Here is a 15,274-nt window from a genome sequence, read left to right on the forward strand (position 1 = left end):
ACAAAATTTTATATAGAAAAACTATTTCAAATTTTAAGTTTTTTAGGGAAAAAGTTTATTAAAATTTTAAATAGAGGAACTACATGAAAATTTTAGAGAGAGAAACTATATCAAAATTTAATTTTTAGAGAGAGAAAATATCTTAAAATTTTCTAATAGAGAAACTATATCAAATTTTAGAAAGTACTTAAAATTTCTTAGAGAGAAACATTTCAAAAATTTTAGAAAGAAACTATCTCAAATTTTAAGTTTTAGATAGAGAAAGTACCTTCAAATTTTAGAGAGAGAAACTACTTGAAATTGTTTAGAGAGAAATATCTCAAAATTTTTATAAAAAGAAACTATCTCAAATTTTAAGTTTTAGAGAGAGAAAATATCTCAAAATTTTAGAGAGAGAAACTGTCTCAAAATTTTTAGAGAGAGAGACTATTTTAAAATTTAAGTCTTTGAAAGAGATTGTATTAAAATTTTACATAAATTTTTGAGAGGAAAACTATCTCAAAATTTTTAAAGGGAAATGATTTGTATTTCCAAAAAAAGATACTATAGGCAATCCAAATAGGAAATTTGCATTTTCTTGATTTCTATTCCTTCCAAATGCGATCCAAACAGTATACACCATGTTCTAGTAAATCTCAATTATAGGATTGACTTTTACCGGGTTTGAAATATCCAGGGATACAAACGGCCCTTAGTGAATTAAAATTTTTATCTGGTATCGAAATTTCCAACAAACCAAGGGTGTGTTTGTTGGGTGGACAAAAGGCTGTCGTGGTTGCTCTTTCACGAGCTTCAAAAGTCGCAGCTTCCATAGGCGATTTCCCCATTTTAACACTATTTTGTGGGTCGCAGTAAATTTATAGCTTTTAAAACAACATTGCACTAGTTAGGGGTGGCAACGAGTCGAGTACCGGTTGGATCTGCCTAGACCCGGACCTAGACCCAAATAGTATTCGGGTCCAAAATTTAGATCCACATTCGAACCCGTCGGATCCTGAGTCTGGTCGGATCCATTGCCACCCTATGACTATGAGTTTTTTTTTTTTGTTTTTACTATCATATATTATATAACTATTTCTTATTTTTTTACCAATAATACTGTAAATGTTGCTAATATTATAACAATATAAACACTTAGCACGCGCCCAAAGACACATGATTGCTATCATATACCCTACGATTCAGGTTCAAAATTTAGATCCATCTTAGACCCAAGGTCGGGTATGTAGAAACGAAAAATGAATCAATGTTAACAAGAAAGAAGAAACAAACACAAAAGATAGAGACAACAAACGACAACGCAAATATATACGTGGTTCGGCAACATACTTACATCCACATGAGATGAGAGTTTCTTTACTAACAATAGAGAATAGGGTTACGATAGCTATCTTTATCACGCATCTCTGCTCTCTCTGATTAAAAAGAGATCTGTGTTTTTTTCTCTTAACCCTAAAAAAACCATCGCAATAATATATATCGAGTTCCAGATGGATGATACAAATTATCGAAATACCACATGTATTGATATATATCGAATCCCAGATACGGATATCTGAAATTTTCCTCAGGGGCTGCCGCTTTCGAACCGTATGGGCCGAGTCAACCGAGTCTATCGGGTCGGACACTCATCCAAGCCTCAAGCCCTTTAAGCTTTTAACAGCCCTGCGAAATCGTCCTTTTGACTCTACCTTGATAGATTTATTTTCTCAGAATACAAGACATCAATCCTCAACAGGGTATACCTATCGGGTCCCATATCTAGTAGGGTCTATTGCTACCCCTAGCCACTACTCATGAAAAGTGCTAGAATAACCAGAAGCCGCAGCATCGGGAAGCAATGGCTTCCGGTTATGGAACACACCCCAAAGGTGCCTAGAGTGTATACTATGAAACTAGCCCGAAAGGGTAACTAGAGTTATTTCTAGGCATTACGTAGGGATAGTTTAGTCATAAAAATCAGCACAAATGAAAGCACGATTTTAACCGAAGTGAGAGAGAGGCAGCAGAGCATTTTGGTCTAGAGAGAGAGATTGGAAAATGGGGGAGGGCGAGGAAATGGTATCACAGTTGGATATTGTGTCTAAATGGGACGAATGCATTGATCTCACCTTACGACGATTTGTGTACTCTTCCTTTGCTGGAGCTTTTGCAGGCCTCCTCTTCTTCAGTGAGTCTCCTCTTCTATTCTCTCTCTAAATTTTCCCCCAATTTTATCTGCATTGTTATTCGATATCAAAACCCATTACCCCAGATTCCCCACTTGTTTTATCGTAATTCAGACCATACCATTTTTTTTTTATATTGATTTTCCTTTTATTTGTTTCCACAATCTCTTTGAGACATTGGTTTTTAGTTCTGTTTCTTATTGTTTGATTGTTATGATTTTCATTTGATGGAAATTGACAAGAAAATGACGAATATCAAATTTTACCATTTTTTACGAAGTTTTCTGCCGTGGGTGTTGCCGAAATTTCTTGAATACTGGGATTATTGACCTTGTTTTATGGAATTCATTAAAATCCAATGTTTTACTTTATTTTTTTCTTTCATTTCCTTTCCTTTAGGCTTATATATGGATTTCTTTTGAATCAGAGAATCAAACCGTCTTTTTAATGAATGGGGATTACTGATAGGGAATGGATTTTATCAAATTTTTGTTATTTTTCAGTAATTTATTTTTGTTTCACGGTTTGGAATTGATTTAATAATTTCAGTTGGTAGAATGAGAGCTGGATATCATTCTATTTTGTTGATTGGTTTGTGTTTCTTCTTTTGATAATTGATTTGCTTGTGATTTGGCTGACTGTGACTAAATGTTTGGGCTGTTATTTAATGATAAAAAGTGTATTTTGGATAGTTTCTTAATTGTCATACAGTTTTTATTTTAATGATGAATAGTATTTTTGGGTAGTTTCTTAATTGTCACTTTTTATTTTAATTATTCATCTTTTTGTGTGATATGTGGGAGTTCAGTGAGAGAAAATTCATTTAGTTTAACAAAGTATTAAGTGTATGCTTCTGATGAACACAAGATGGGAACGATGATAGATCACCTGATACAAAGACTAGAAATGCATTAGAAAATAAGTCAAATGTTGAAGCTTATTGCTTTTTGATTGTTAAAATAGAGAAGCAATATTACTTATGCTATGCATCTTTTTTAGATTTCCATTGATTTGTCTTTGCAGTTTTCTTTCCTAATTGTTGTGGTTGGCTCTTTTTAAGTCTGCTAGTGTAACATGTGTACCAAAGATTATTCACTTTCCTTATTTTCAAACTCTTGTTGAATAAGGAAATGGGGCAAATAAATCTAGCTTCAGCACTCTTATATTGCAGGGGGTGGGGGGAGCTCGAGGGATTAAGTTACAATTTTATATGTTACATATATAGTGAATTGTAAATAAAATTCCTTAGTCGAACGTAAAAAAATGGAGGTGATACATATAATGGCTAGGGGTGGCAATGCGCCTGGTGGCCTGGCCCTAAAAAACAAGGGCCTTGTCCACAAGATGTGGCCTGAGGGCCAGGGCCAGGGCCAGGGCTAGGGCTACGAAGGGGCCGGCCTGGACAAAGGGCCCAGCCCAATTTGGGCCGTCATGGGCTTTTCTTCCTTGTTCCTCTCTCTTTCTCTCTCTCTCTCCTTGGTTTATATTTGGCTTGGTCTAGTGTAAAACGCTAGTGCCTAGATAGGTCCTCTTCCGCCTAGTCAGGGCACGTCCGGGCTAGGGACAGCCTTGTATAAACTAGGGCCAAGGCTAGACCGGCCCAACCTTGGCCCATTGCCAGACTTATAACAAAGACCATGTACAAGACAAATAATACAATAGGTGTACTCACAATAGAATACCCTTTCTAATACTCCTTGTGAAACTGATAGTTTGATACAATGGAATTCAAGATCACTGGTTTCCCTACTGAAATTAGTAGTATGATTTGGTCATAACCTTGGTAAGGATACATCCCAAGTCCCAATTGATCATTTGAGGTGACATGAATTGAGATTAAATTTAATCTTTTATGACAAGAAAAATACATAAAAAAAATCATAAAAAGGTTCGATCCACTCTCATTCTTAAGCAGAAACAATGACTTAAGCAGAAACAATGACAGTCTACCTTCATGTGTTTAGTGCGGTCATGGAATAAAGGGTCACTAGCAGTCATGATTGAATTAATGTTGTGTTGGTAATAAGAGGTATTATGAGGAAAACCTATGTTGCATATACTGCAACACATCCAAATAATATTTTTTCTCAATTTGCATTGTATCCAAATAATCTCATAGGAGGTGGAGCTAGTGTTCGCAAAACCGGCCGGTTAGAACCGGAACCGGCCTGTCAGATCGCTACCGGTGGGGTGGCGAGTTCGGTTAGGGCCGGTTTTATGGCACACCACATATGACGGAACATTTCAAAAAAAAATCGGGACCAAAACCGGCCGTTTCGAGGTCGAACCGGCGGTATTTAGATCAAACCGACTGGTTTTTCTAACCGGTCCGGTTTACCGTTTTAACACTGATATAACGTCGTTTTAATGCATCAAATAATGGCCGTTATTTGACACATGCCCGTTATTTTTCACAGAACAATATTTTGCAGCTTAGTTTTTATTCCATTTTCCAGTTTTTTTTGTTTTTCAGTCAAATATTGTTGTATACACTTGAAAGTTTCTATAAATCATAGATTATTGAATCAAGAATCAAAAAACAAAGAGTTCTTGGCAGATTGAAATGGGGATTTTTGAAAATTAGAAATTTCCGCCATTCTATTAAATGCTGCTTCAATACCTCATAAATTTTCATAAAAATAGAGGGCTTTGATTAATTGTTGAATGATTCAATGTTTACATATTTAAGTTTTTCCAAAAAAATGAAGATTTGAGGTTTTTTGGGCCCCAAGTACTGCTGCTCGAAGAACTGTTTTTTATCCAAACAAATTGATATTTGATTGATAAATTGAAACAATTTTATCGAATTGATCACTGAAGTTTGATCATAAAGGCATTATCTATCAAATAAAATAGTTACTTTGATTTACTATTGATTAAATTTTTTTATATCGATTTTTTTTTGCTGCGTTTTTTTCCTGATATTTTCATGAAGTGAAAAATCAGTAATTTTTTGAATAAAGATCTCACTAGTCAATTAATCTTCATGAAATTTGGGGCATTTAATCTTAATTGAAGTATCTATCATATCCCCATGTCAATTTGTTAAAAAAATGAAAGATTTGGGGTTGATTTTGACTCTAAAATTTATGTGTTCTTTGGCTCGATTTTAGAGTTCTTAAAAAAAATTTGTTTTTTTAATAAATTACGTTTTGTTTTTTAAAAATATGTTATTTGTGATGAATATGATAAAGAAAAGAATATATATATATATATATATATATATATATATATATATATATATATATATATATATATATATATATATATATATATATATATATATATATAAATTTTATATATTTTTTGTGAGCTTGTTGGATTATTTTTTATGTTTTTATTATTTTTTTTTTTCAAAAACGTGTTTTTTTGTGAAGAATATGAGAAAAACAAATATTTCTTTCTTTTTAATGTTATATACTTTTGGTGAGCTTGTTGGATTATTTTTTATGTTATATATTTTTTTTATAAAAATATTTTTTTTGTGTTGAATATGAGAAGAAAAAAATTATTTGTTTTTAAGGTTATTTTTGGTGTATGTTACTGTTGTCAGTCTTCTCAACTTCTTGTTTAGTTGTGACATTTTCTTCTAATTTGTTTTTTTATGTGTTACAAGCTATCTATCATTTGTTGCAACTTCATACCTCTTAAATCTATTTATTAGCCTCTATGAAAAAAAGTGGTAGAAGCTAAAAAGTGTTTTCTTCATCTCTCATGTTTCCACATGCTGAAATGAAAAAAAAATTAACCTGTTTTTTTTTTAAAAAATATGTAGAATCAAAGGTAGAAACTAAAAAGTGTTTTATTCATATCTCATGTTTCCACATACTGAAATGGATAAAAAATTAGCCTGTTGTGTTTTTTTTTTAAATATGCATCTTGATTCTACATTTTAAAGGTGCCATCTTATATAATTTTTTTTTTTTTTTTTTTCATGTTAAAACCGAACTCAAAAGGTTCCTGAGTAAATGAGGTTTGGCCATTTCAAAATTGATTTGGCCATTTGACAATTGACTTGGCCATATTTTTTTAAAATATGTGATTTGGCCATTTGAAGCAGCACTTAACACATTGACCCACACCCTTCATTTGTTAACCAAGGTATGGAGTAAATGATGTGCTCTCTCTTACTACCTTGACTCACAACCCTTTGAAAACTGGGAACATCATGCTACTACGCTCTCAAACCCAATTCTAAACCGTATTAAAGGGTTTGCAATATTAAAACAACTATTTTTAACATCAACATTAAAACAATATAGAAGCATATATTGTTGCATCATCCATTGTTAGTTGGACTTTGTAACTTCATCAATTGAATTTATGTGAAATTATAAATTGTCTTCATATCTCCATAATATTCAAATATTAAATTATAAAAAAAGTTGTTTCAAATTTTTTTTATAAGATGAATGTATGTAATATGATAGTGTATACTTATTCTAAGTTTTTTTACTTTTTTTTAATTTTTTTTGGGGGGTTTTGACCCTTTTTTTTTTATAAAAAATCTACTTGACCGGTTAGTCCGGTTAACCACTCCGGTTAGTCCGATTTCGGTTCAAACCGCTCCCAGCCTCACCACCGGTTAACCGTTTTGGTTCGATTTTGCAAACACTGGGTAGAACACATACATCTTAAATGCTGATCTTGGACCGCATATCTAACTTCTTGCATTTATAGGAGATGATAGAATGTCCCATTAAACAAAACCTTCTATAGAGCTTAGAGTGTCAGGACAACTTGCTCAATAAGGCCTAGCATAGGCCTCTAGCTCTGGTATAGATTGATGAATGATAGAAGATGGGGATCAATGGCTTGTCAAACATGACAATTAGTGAATGTACAACTATGAGATGAAGATGATCATCATCTAAGTTAAAGTTAGTTGACAACCATCCTCTTTGGAGTGTTTGATAATAAAGCTACTTCGGTGTGTCAACCACGTTGTAGTTGGTGAAATGAGCACTATCAATATGCTTTTGGAACTACTTACACTGAAAATGTGAATTGTTACATGAAAACTTATGTACTTCCATGCCAAGCAAATATGATGTTGGTCAAAGATCCTTTATATCCCACCTAGAATCCTTTATATCTTATGTTCTATGTGGAGAATTGTCTTAAACCATGAACACTAAATTACTCCTTGTGATGACAACCTCATCAGAACATACGGTCAATTAACAGAACTTCCCCTTAGGTAAGTGTTGGTGAAAATAAGGTGGCTATTGCTACCTTGATGATACTCATCCTTCAATAGGTCATTTCAATTTTCATAAACCACCTTTGACTATACAAAGCCTTATTGAGCTTACAGTCTAACCAGGGTTCGGAGACGAAAGGGGTCGCTGCTTCCTCTTCAATGCCACCATTGAGGCAGGCACTTTAGCATTCATGTGAAGAATCTATTAAGTGTCTTGTGGAGGCTAAGGTAACCATGGCCTGATCAATGGGAATCTTGTCAATCAAGGCAAAGTGTTTTTCATAGTCGATCCCATACTATTGTGAAATTGTGTATAACCCACCAGATTTTCCTTAGATGTGTATAGTGTTCCTTTTCACTTCAACTTTGTGTATATAAAAGCCTGAATGGTATTTTTTCCAGTTGCTTGGGTAAAAGGTACTGATCGCGTTTTCCAGTAAGGATTTTAATTCTTCATGCATGATTTGTCATTGAGAGTGTCCAAAGATGCAATAATGGATGAATATGTGAGCTGTCTGGATTCTGGAGGATGAGAAAGTTAACTAGAATGATCGTCCTGGGGAATTGTAATGGTTGAAGAGAATATTTACAACTGCTCTAGGTGGAGTCATAATAGATGATAGTGGTATTGTAGTTTGTGTAATGCTATGTGCGTAATTTATTTTGTATATATGCACGAGTATAAACATGTCTAGGTCCAATTTGTTATATCATCTCAGAGGGACTTTTGTAACCCTAGCAAATAAGGGATCACTGGTGTATGCAATTCAAGAAGAAGTTAAGTCAGTAAAAATTCTAGTTGCAATTGGATTAATGAGATCTGAAACTACATAAGTTATGTAAACACTTGAAAAGGTGTATTGTCAAATGAATCAGGCAAGATTTTATCAGTTGGAACGTGGAACGAGTTTCTCAAAATGGTCACCTGAACCAACTAGTCAATCAAATGAATCTTATGTGGCCTTACATAAATTCAGCAACATGTAAGCATTTATGGTTCCATATTCGATGTGCATAGATATTTGACGATTTTACCATAATAATTAATGTCATGTCTGGTTCATGCACTTTGGGGTCTCAAACCTGTGTATCAATACATGCATATTGCATGCTATGATCTGATTCTCATGAACTGGATGATGCTTTGGCTATTCTAATCGAAGGGGAGATGAGACCGCTATCCCTATATATTTTTGCAGTGTTGTGTCCAACAGTGGTGCTCCTGCCCTTTCATGCGACTCCCCAGCTTATATTATATAATATTTATAGCGGTAGAGGCATCGGTTTGGATGCTTCACATGCAGTTTCTCTCAATCCTGTACCATTTAATCTTGGTGCACCTGCTGTGCTATGTTACAACGTTATGGACATCTTGAAATTTTATATGGCTCCCTAGCTTTATTTATTTAAGATAAGAGGAGTATTCACTGCAATGATTGTCAGAAATTTTGACAATGAAGGCTCATTATTCCAAAGATGATATTATTTCTTATTTTTCCTTGATGGACTTAGAATACAAGACTAGTTTTGTTTTGGTTATAAAATTTGCAATATATTTGCCTGTGTGATTCTAAATGAGTTGACCTAATATATGAAGTTTACCTTTTTGTATATTTTGTGATAACTCACATGTTATTTAGTGCTACAAGAAGCAAGACGCTATGTGGAAGTCATGTCTGGAAGCTGACATGTCTGCTACATCTTGAGTGATTGTGTGCCTTCAAATCATCATTATTGTCAAAGCCTTTTCCCAACTAATAGGGATTGACTATATGAATCCTAGTTCGCCATTTTTTTCTATTACGGGTCATGCCCTCAGTGAGGCCATAAGTCCCCATATCTTTCCTCACTACTTCCAACCATATCCTTTTGGGCTTACCCCTTGCCATTTTTTAGCCTTCCACTTGAACGAACTCGCACCTCTTAACAAGTGATGTACTGGGTCTACGCCACACATGGCCAACCCACTTAAGTCTATATCTCTCATCTTATCACCTATTGGTGCCACACCTAAATTTTTCCAAATGTATTCATTTCAAATTCTATCCCTTCTTGTCTTGCCGCTCATCCATCTCAACATCCTCATCTCAGCTATACTCAATATCCCTTCTTGTGTGCCTTCAAGTATGGTTAGCTAATTTTCACATTCAAGTTTTTTTCATGTACTTCAGTTCCAAGAGACCTCAATATCCCTTCTTATGTGCCTTCAAGTATGGTTAGCTAATTTTGGCATTCAAGTTTTTTTCATATACCTCAGTTCCAAAAGATAGCATCAGCATCATATGTATTGATTTTAATCAATGTGTTCCATGACTCGGTGAAGCATATCAAAGTTGATCAAAGTTGATCAGTGTTCTGATTAGAGGTTATTTAATGGGTAGCCTGTCTTCATCATCACAATAGAACAAGAAGTAGATTTACTCATTACGAAGTACATACATATATATGCACTTGCTTGGTGAACAGAGTATTGCTTAGCTTCACTACATTGTGTATTTGTTGAACACGTTTATATACTATAGTTAGATTGTATACGTGTTATGTACAAACATGAACTACATGTAGATTGTGTGTCCTTTCAGTTTATTTTAGTTACTTCGTATGTGGCTGTTTGTATGTTAGGGCTTTAATCCATCTTTCTCATTGATGTGAGTTTGATTTTCTCAATAGAATGGACTGACCCCTACTCTACTGCACGGTTTACTTATATGGCAGCATGAGTACTGCCTCTGACTTAAAATGTTACATCAGTTTATAAACATACGAACCCCATATTCATTTGCTATTTATTTGTACGACAAGGAAAATGCATTCATATTGTGAGCTAGGTCCTTAAGCCATTGATAGGGACCTCTTTATTTCACCCAAGTTTGTAGAATGAAGATGCTTGACAAGGCCAGTAGAGTTGTTAGTGTCGAGTTGCTCCAATTAGCATTCCTACTGAAGATGTAAAACCCTACTCAACCATTTGCAAAATGAGAGTCTCCATTGGTTTGAAGGAATAGCTGGTCCTCGAGTGCATCCTGATCTTTGATGAATCTACTAACAATTGACTGACATCTTATAAAAATCAATAATTCATGAACTGCAGAGTCCTGTTACTGCCAATGGATGTGACAAGTAGGAGCTATTTAGTAGTTTGTTTTTTTTTGCATGAACTCTCATTGGTTTCAAAGATGAATAAGGGAGCTATCAGTGATTTAAAATAGACTGTCGCATTATTCACTACTGGCATACCTGTGAGTGAATCTTTTGATGCTGATTTATGCCCTGTTGCTAATGCTAACTGTCCATGTTTTATTTTGTCAGATGTCCATAGTACTTTGCCTCTGTTATGAAGCCTATAGGGCTTATTGGGTGTTTCTGTAGCAACAGGTGAACATACCTTCTGAGTAGTGATCAGATTGAAACTTTACCATTGGCATCATGTGATCAAAAAATGGTTTTTAGTTCTTTCTGGTTCAGTAACTTCAGTTGCAGGACAACAACAATGGTTTTAAGTTCTTTCTGGTTTAGTAACTTCAGTTGCAGGACAACGTTAGTATCCCCATTGAGTCGATGATTTGAGCTTTCTTTTTATGATTTCCTGGATTTTAGAGTTGCCTATCTTGTACCATTAGCTCTGGGAGGAACCTTTTAGTGTTTCTGGATGGATCTTTCACGAACCCATTAGATTGCTGTAGGTTGTACCTTCTTATTGAGTAATATGTTCCTATGTACACCATGAGCTTCTAATTGAAGAATATGTACATAACAAATATGAAAATTGGTCCCTCACATTGTGTTCTCCTCAAGCAATAACACTGGGAAGGGCGTATACTATTCTATATTTTGGGGGCAGACAACATTGCTTTTTCATCTATCTAGAAGTGGATCCGTTTTTTCATTTATAGCTATTCTTATTGTTTATATATATATATATATATTTATGAAGGAAAATGCTGAGATTAGCCCACTAGCTCATATGAACAGCCCAATGGCCCAGATTGAATGTGGACCGTTCTGACGGGCACAACCTCATTTCGTGTTTGAATTTTAAATTTTATTTTATTTTTTATTTTTTTTTACGAATTGAAACAACTTGAAATTTTAGACATCTATTCTTCTCATCAAGGTGCACCTAATAAAAATATTTAAAAAATAATTTGCAAACAAAAAGTTGACCAAAATACCCCCAAAACTTTTCAGGGGTATTTTGGTCAATTTATTTATTGCAAATTATTTTTTTTATATTTTTATTAGATTCTCCTATTTTTGAAGAATACACGACTAAAATTTCAAATTATTTGGATTCATAGAAAAAAATTAAAATTAAAACACGAAATGAGGTCGTGACTGTCAAATCCGTCTAGATTTATTCTGGGCCGTTGGGTTCATATGTTCATATGAGCTAGTGGGCTAATCTCAGCATATTTTATATATATATATATAGGAAAAATTACAAAAAACCCCCAAAATGGGATTTTCTAGACAACCTACCCCCAACAAAGATTTTTTAGAATCTTTTATCCCAAATTGAACTTTTCTAGCAAATACCCCCCCAAGTAAAAAAAGTCACATTTTTTTGACAAAAATGCCAATAGTGCCAGATTGCCCCCATTTTGTGTCGGACCACATGCTCAAAGTGCCGGATCGCCCCTATTTTGTGTCGAACCACCCCTATTTTGTGTCAGACCACATGCTTTCCAGAAGCTCAAAGTGTCGGACCGCCCCTATAAAGTGCCGGACCACCCCTATTTTGTGCCGGGTCGCATGCTTTCCAGAAGCAAAGTGCCGGACTGCCCCCATTTTGTGCTAGACCACTTGCTTTCCAGAGGGTATTTTGGTCTTCATTTTACCTTTTATATGACTTGGGGATATTTGTTAGAAAAGTTAAATTTGGGGTAAAAAGTGAGAAAAGGTTTGGTTGGGGTAAGTTGCATAGGAAGTCTATTATTGGGGGTTATTTGTAATTTTTCATATATATATATATATATATATATAAAATTAAAAAATCAGCATCAAGTTTCTGTTACAAAACAGTAATTTTTATCTTTCTTGATTTTCTTTTTTCTTCTACTTTCCACTATAATGGCATGGTTTAAACTTAGAAATTAAATTGGCATGGAACATGAAATACTTTGTAACATATCAGGAACAATTTACACTTGCTACCTGTTCTTCAGTTATCGTTTTTCTGATCTGATATTCGTTACCATTTGTGTAATAATGAAGTAAACAATATCCTTCTAATTATTATGAATTCATTTTTAGTATTATCATATTACCAATATTTTGGTTTGCTCTGATTATATCTAACCAGGGAGCCCTGTGACGCGATGGGCATCTGTGGCTTTTGGTGCTGGTGTGGGTATTGGAACTGCATATACCGACTGTTCTCACATTTTTGATGGCTCTCCAACTAAATGGCCTATTCCTCCCAAATCTTCTGATATTCCCCCACCAACTACTCAAGTAAGGCTTTTGGATCTTTTTTGGAGTTATTTTTAGATTATGTTTACTCATATTTTTCTTTTTCATAGTCTTTGGTAGATGTTCTTTATCTTCTCTTCTTCTTGTTTGATGGGTAAAAAGAGTTACTCAAATCTATGCACATTCAAGAGTATTGTATTCTTCTTAGTTTCATGGTCCCAGAGAGTCCTAGACCATTAAAATCTGATGCTCTGCACTTCTGAATTCTTTGCTGCCCATAATAATATTGCTGTGAATAATTTCAATGTCTTTCCCATCTGGGATTTGAACTGCCACTTAGGCTGAAGGACTCTTAAAGCCTCCAATGACCAATGTCCTAGGCTATAAGAATACAACCAAATTGCTTTCAGTGTGGAACTTAGTTCTTATTTAGTAGCATTCTAGTACTCCCACCATCCAAAAATTTAACACACACACAGGAGAGGAGCAGGTTGGGGGATAATCTTACTGCACCTAACGAAAAGGGCCCACACATTTTTTTGGTAAATAAATTGCACAGAAATAAAGCCAATATGGAAATGAGACACGTGCACACGGTTTGATGGGAGCTTCTTGACGTTTCCTTCTCTGCAGGGCGAACAATGAATTTTAGTGAAGGCTGCTAAAATGACCGGATTGTTGAGATTCGAGATTCTTCTCCGAGATTGTGATTTGGACTATCATATTGTGTTTTTTGTATGAAATGATAGCTGTGATACTATGGTTACTGAACCTTATAATGTGAAATGTTTTAGGGGATCATATTTCCATTTTTGTAGCATGCGCGTGTCCTTAAAGCGCCATTCAGTTAAGAAAAATGATTTCACATCTTGTGTTCTCTTTGTACCAAAATAAATGGTCCGCACAGTATACAATCCTTTTCTTTTGTTGATTGATCTGATTAATCAAGTAAACATGTCTTTTACTGTCAGAAACAACAGCAGAACAACTTTGTGATATCAACTTCGATAAATAGTACTTAAATTGAAAAGATGCCGCTTCCTTGGGAAAAACTTAAGCTAGAAGTATTCTTTGGAACCTACAATTTTTGGGATGTAAGGTCTCGAACCTAGTGACCAACCACAAAAACAGAAAACTTGTCCCAAGATTGAACAGGGATCATCCAATTTTTGGAAGGTAAGATCTTAATATGAAAATAATTATCTGATGATTTTTAAGTAGATCCAATTTTTTTTTTTTTTTTTTTTAAAAAATTCCCGGATAAATATGGAGTCAAAAGAATTAGATTTCCCTATTGTCCTTTAGCAGTGGATGTTAAGTCGGATAGTCTATTCCTTGGAATGTTGTCAAGTCTAAGTACTCTATTACTCAGAGCCCGATTATAAGGTTTCAAAAAAGTTATTCAAGTCTTTACGTTATACAAGATTTGCAAATTTCGAGGCGTAGAGCATTTTCAATCCCAGATACAAATAGTTGGGAAAAAACTTTGATGATCATGATGAAAGCTTCTTGTCTCCAATGAATCAATTCTGGATTCTTCGAAAAGTTTATCGGACTCTACATATAAACGTTGTGTTTGGCGGACTAATAACGGTCTAATAATTTGGAGTACACATTAAAAAAGATCTAATAGTTTGGAGTACGGTAACCATGTCCATCCCATGGACACGAGACAACAATAAGATAAATACAAAGCTCACCCCCTAAATATAGAAATAAAATATCTAGAACTCGAAGCCCTCAAGAAACCCTCCCTAGTTGTCTGATGAAAACAGCGATAATTACTATCCAATATGACAACATAAAACGGAAAAGGTTTATCTAACCCTCCCTAGTTGTCTGATGAAAACAGCGATAATTACTATCCAATATGACAACATAAAACGGAAAAGGTTTGATAAGACTGCAGCCCTATCAAAATAAGTAAAGCCTTAAAGAATTGCAATTCAAATATTGAAAAACCTTTACATCCATTATTCCTAAACTTGAAATCCATTTTTGTTTAGGGAAAACATCTCCATATCTTCTATTTTTACATTTTATTTTTTAATAAACCCAAGGTTTCAACAAATATCTTCCAACCCCCCTGGTCACTTTAAACCTATTTTTTAACCTAAACAAATGTGAAAAAGGCATGATATTTTTAAACCCAATTTCTTCTCTCTCTACATTTATATACCCAAAACTTCTCTTTCTCTCTCTTGTTGCGTGTTTCATTCTCTCTCTCCTCCCGTGTTTATCCAAACATATCTCTCTTCCCGTGTTTATCCAAACACTTCTCTTTTCCCGTGTTTATTTAAACACCTTTCTCTCCTCCTGGTAACCTCTCACCACCAAATATCTCTCTCCTCATGTGTTTATCCAAACACCTCTCTCTCTTTGAATGTTTATATAAGATGCCGTAACTCCAAATTGTTTATATATATAGGGTGCGGCTTGTATAGAGCCGAAGTTTTGAACAATCAAAATACAACGCCTTCAAATAGTGTCG

General features: G+C 34.5%; 1 protein-coding gene across 1 annotated transcript; it reads left to right on the plus strand.

Moving 5' to 3' along the window:
- Positions 1 to 1,999: 1,999 nt before the first annotated feature.
- On the plus strand, positions 2,000 to 13,650 carry LOC18448402 (MICOS complex subunit MIC10). Its single transcript, XM_011630295.3, has 3 exons — positions 2,000 to 2,170; positions 12,674 to 12,825; positions 13,417 to 13,650. The coding sequence occupies exons 1-3, from the start codon at positions 2,041 to 2,043 to the stop codon at positions 13,426 to 13,428; spliced, it is 294 nt and encodes a 97-aa protein (XP_011628597.1). The 5' UTR covers positions 2,000 to 2,040; the 3' UTR covers positions 13,429 to 13,650.
- The last annotated feature ends 1,624 nt before the right edge of the window (positions 13,651 to 15,274 follow it).

The sequence above is a fragment of the Amborella trichopoda genome, chromosome 11 (assembly GCF_054954075.1).
Source record: "Amborella trichopoda isolate Santa Cruz 75 chromosome 11, AtrichopodaSantaCruz75HAP2 v2.0, whole genome shotgun sequence".
In the NCBI taxonomy this organism is placed as follows: domain Eukaryota; kingdom Viridiplantae; phylum Streptophyta; class Magnoliopsida; order Amborellales; family Amborellaceae; genus Amborella; species Amborella trichopoda.

What these genes read in the sequence shown, in the direction of transcription:
- LOC18448402 (XM_011630295.3), top strand. Translation starts at nt 2,041, where the DNA reads ATGGGGGAGGGCGAGGAAATGGTATCACAGTTGGATATTGTGTCTAAA. An exon ending in TGCAGGCCTCCTCTTCTTCA is followed by an intron (nt 2,171 to 12,673) that starts GTGAGTCTCCTC and finishes ATATCTAACCAG; the next exon opens with GGAGCCCTGTGACGCGATGG.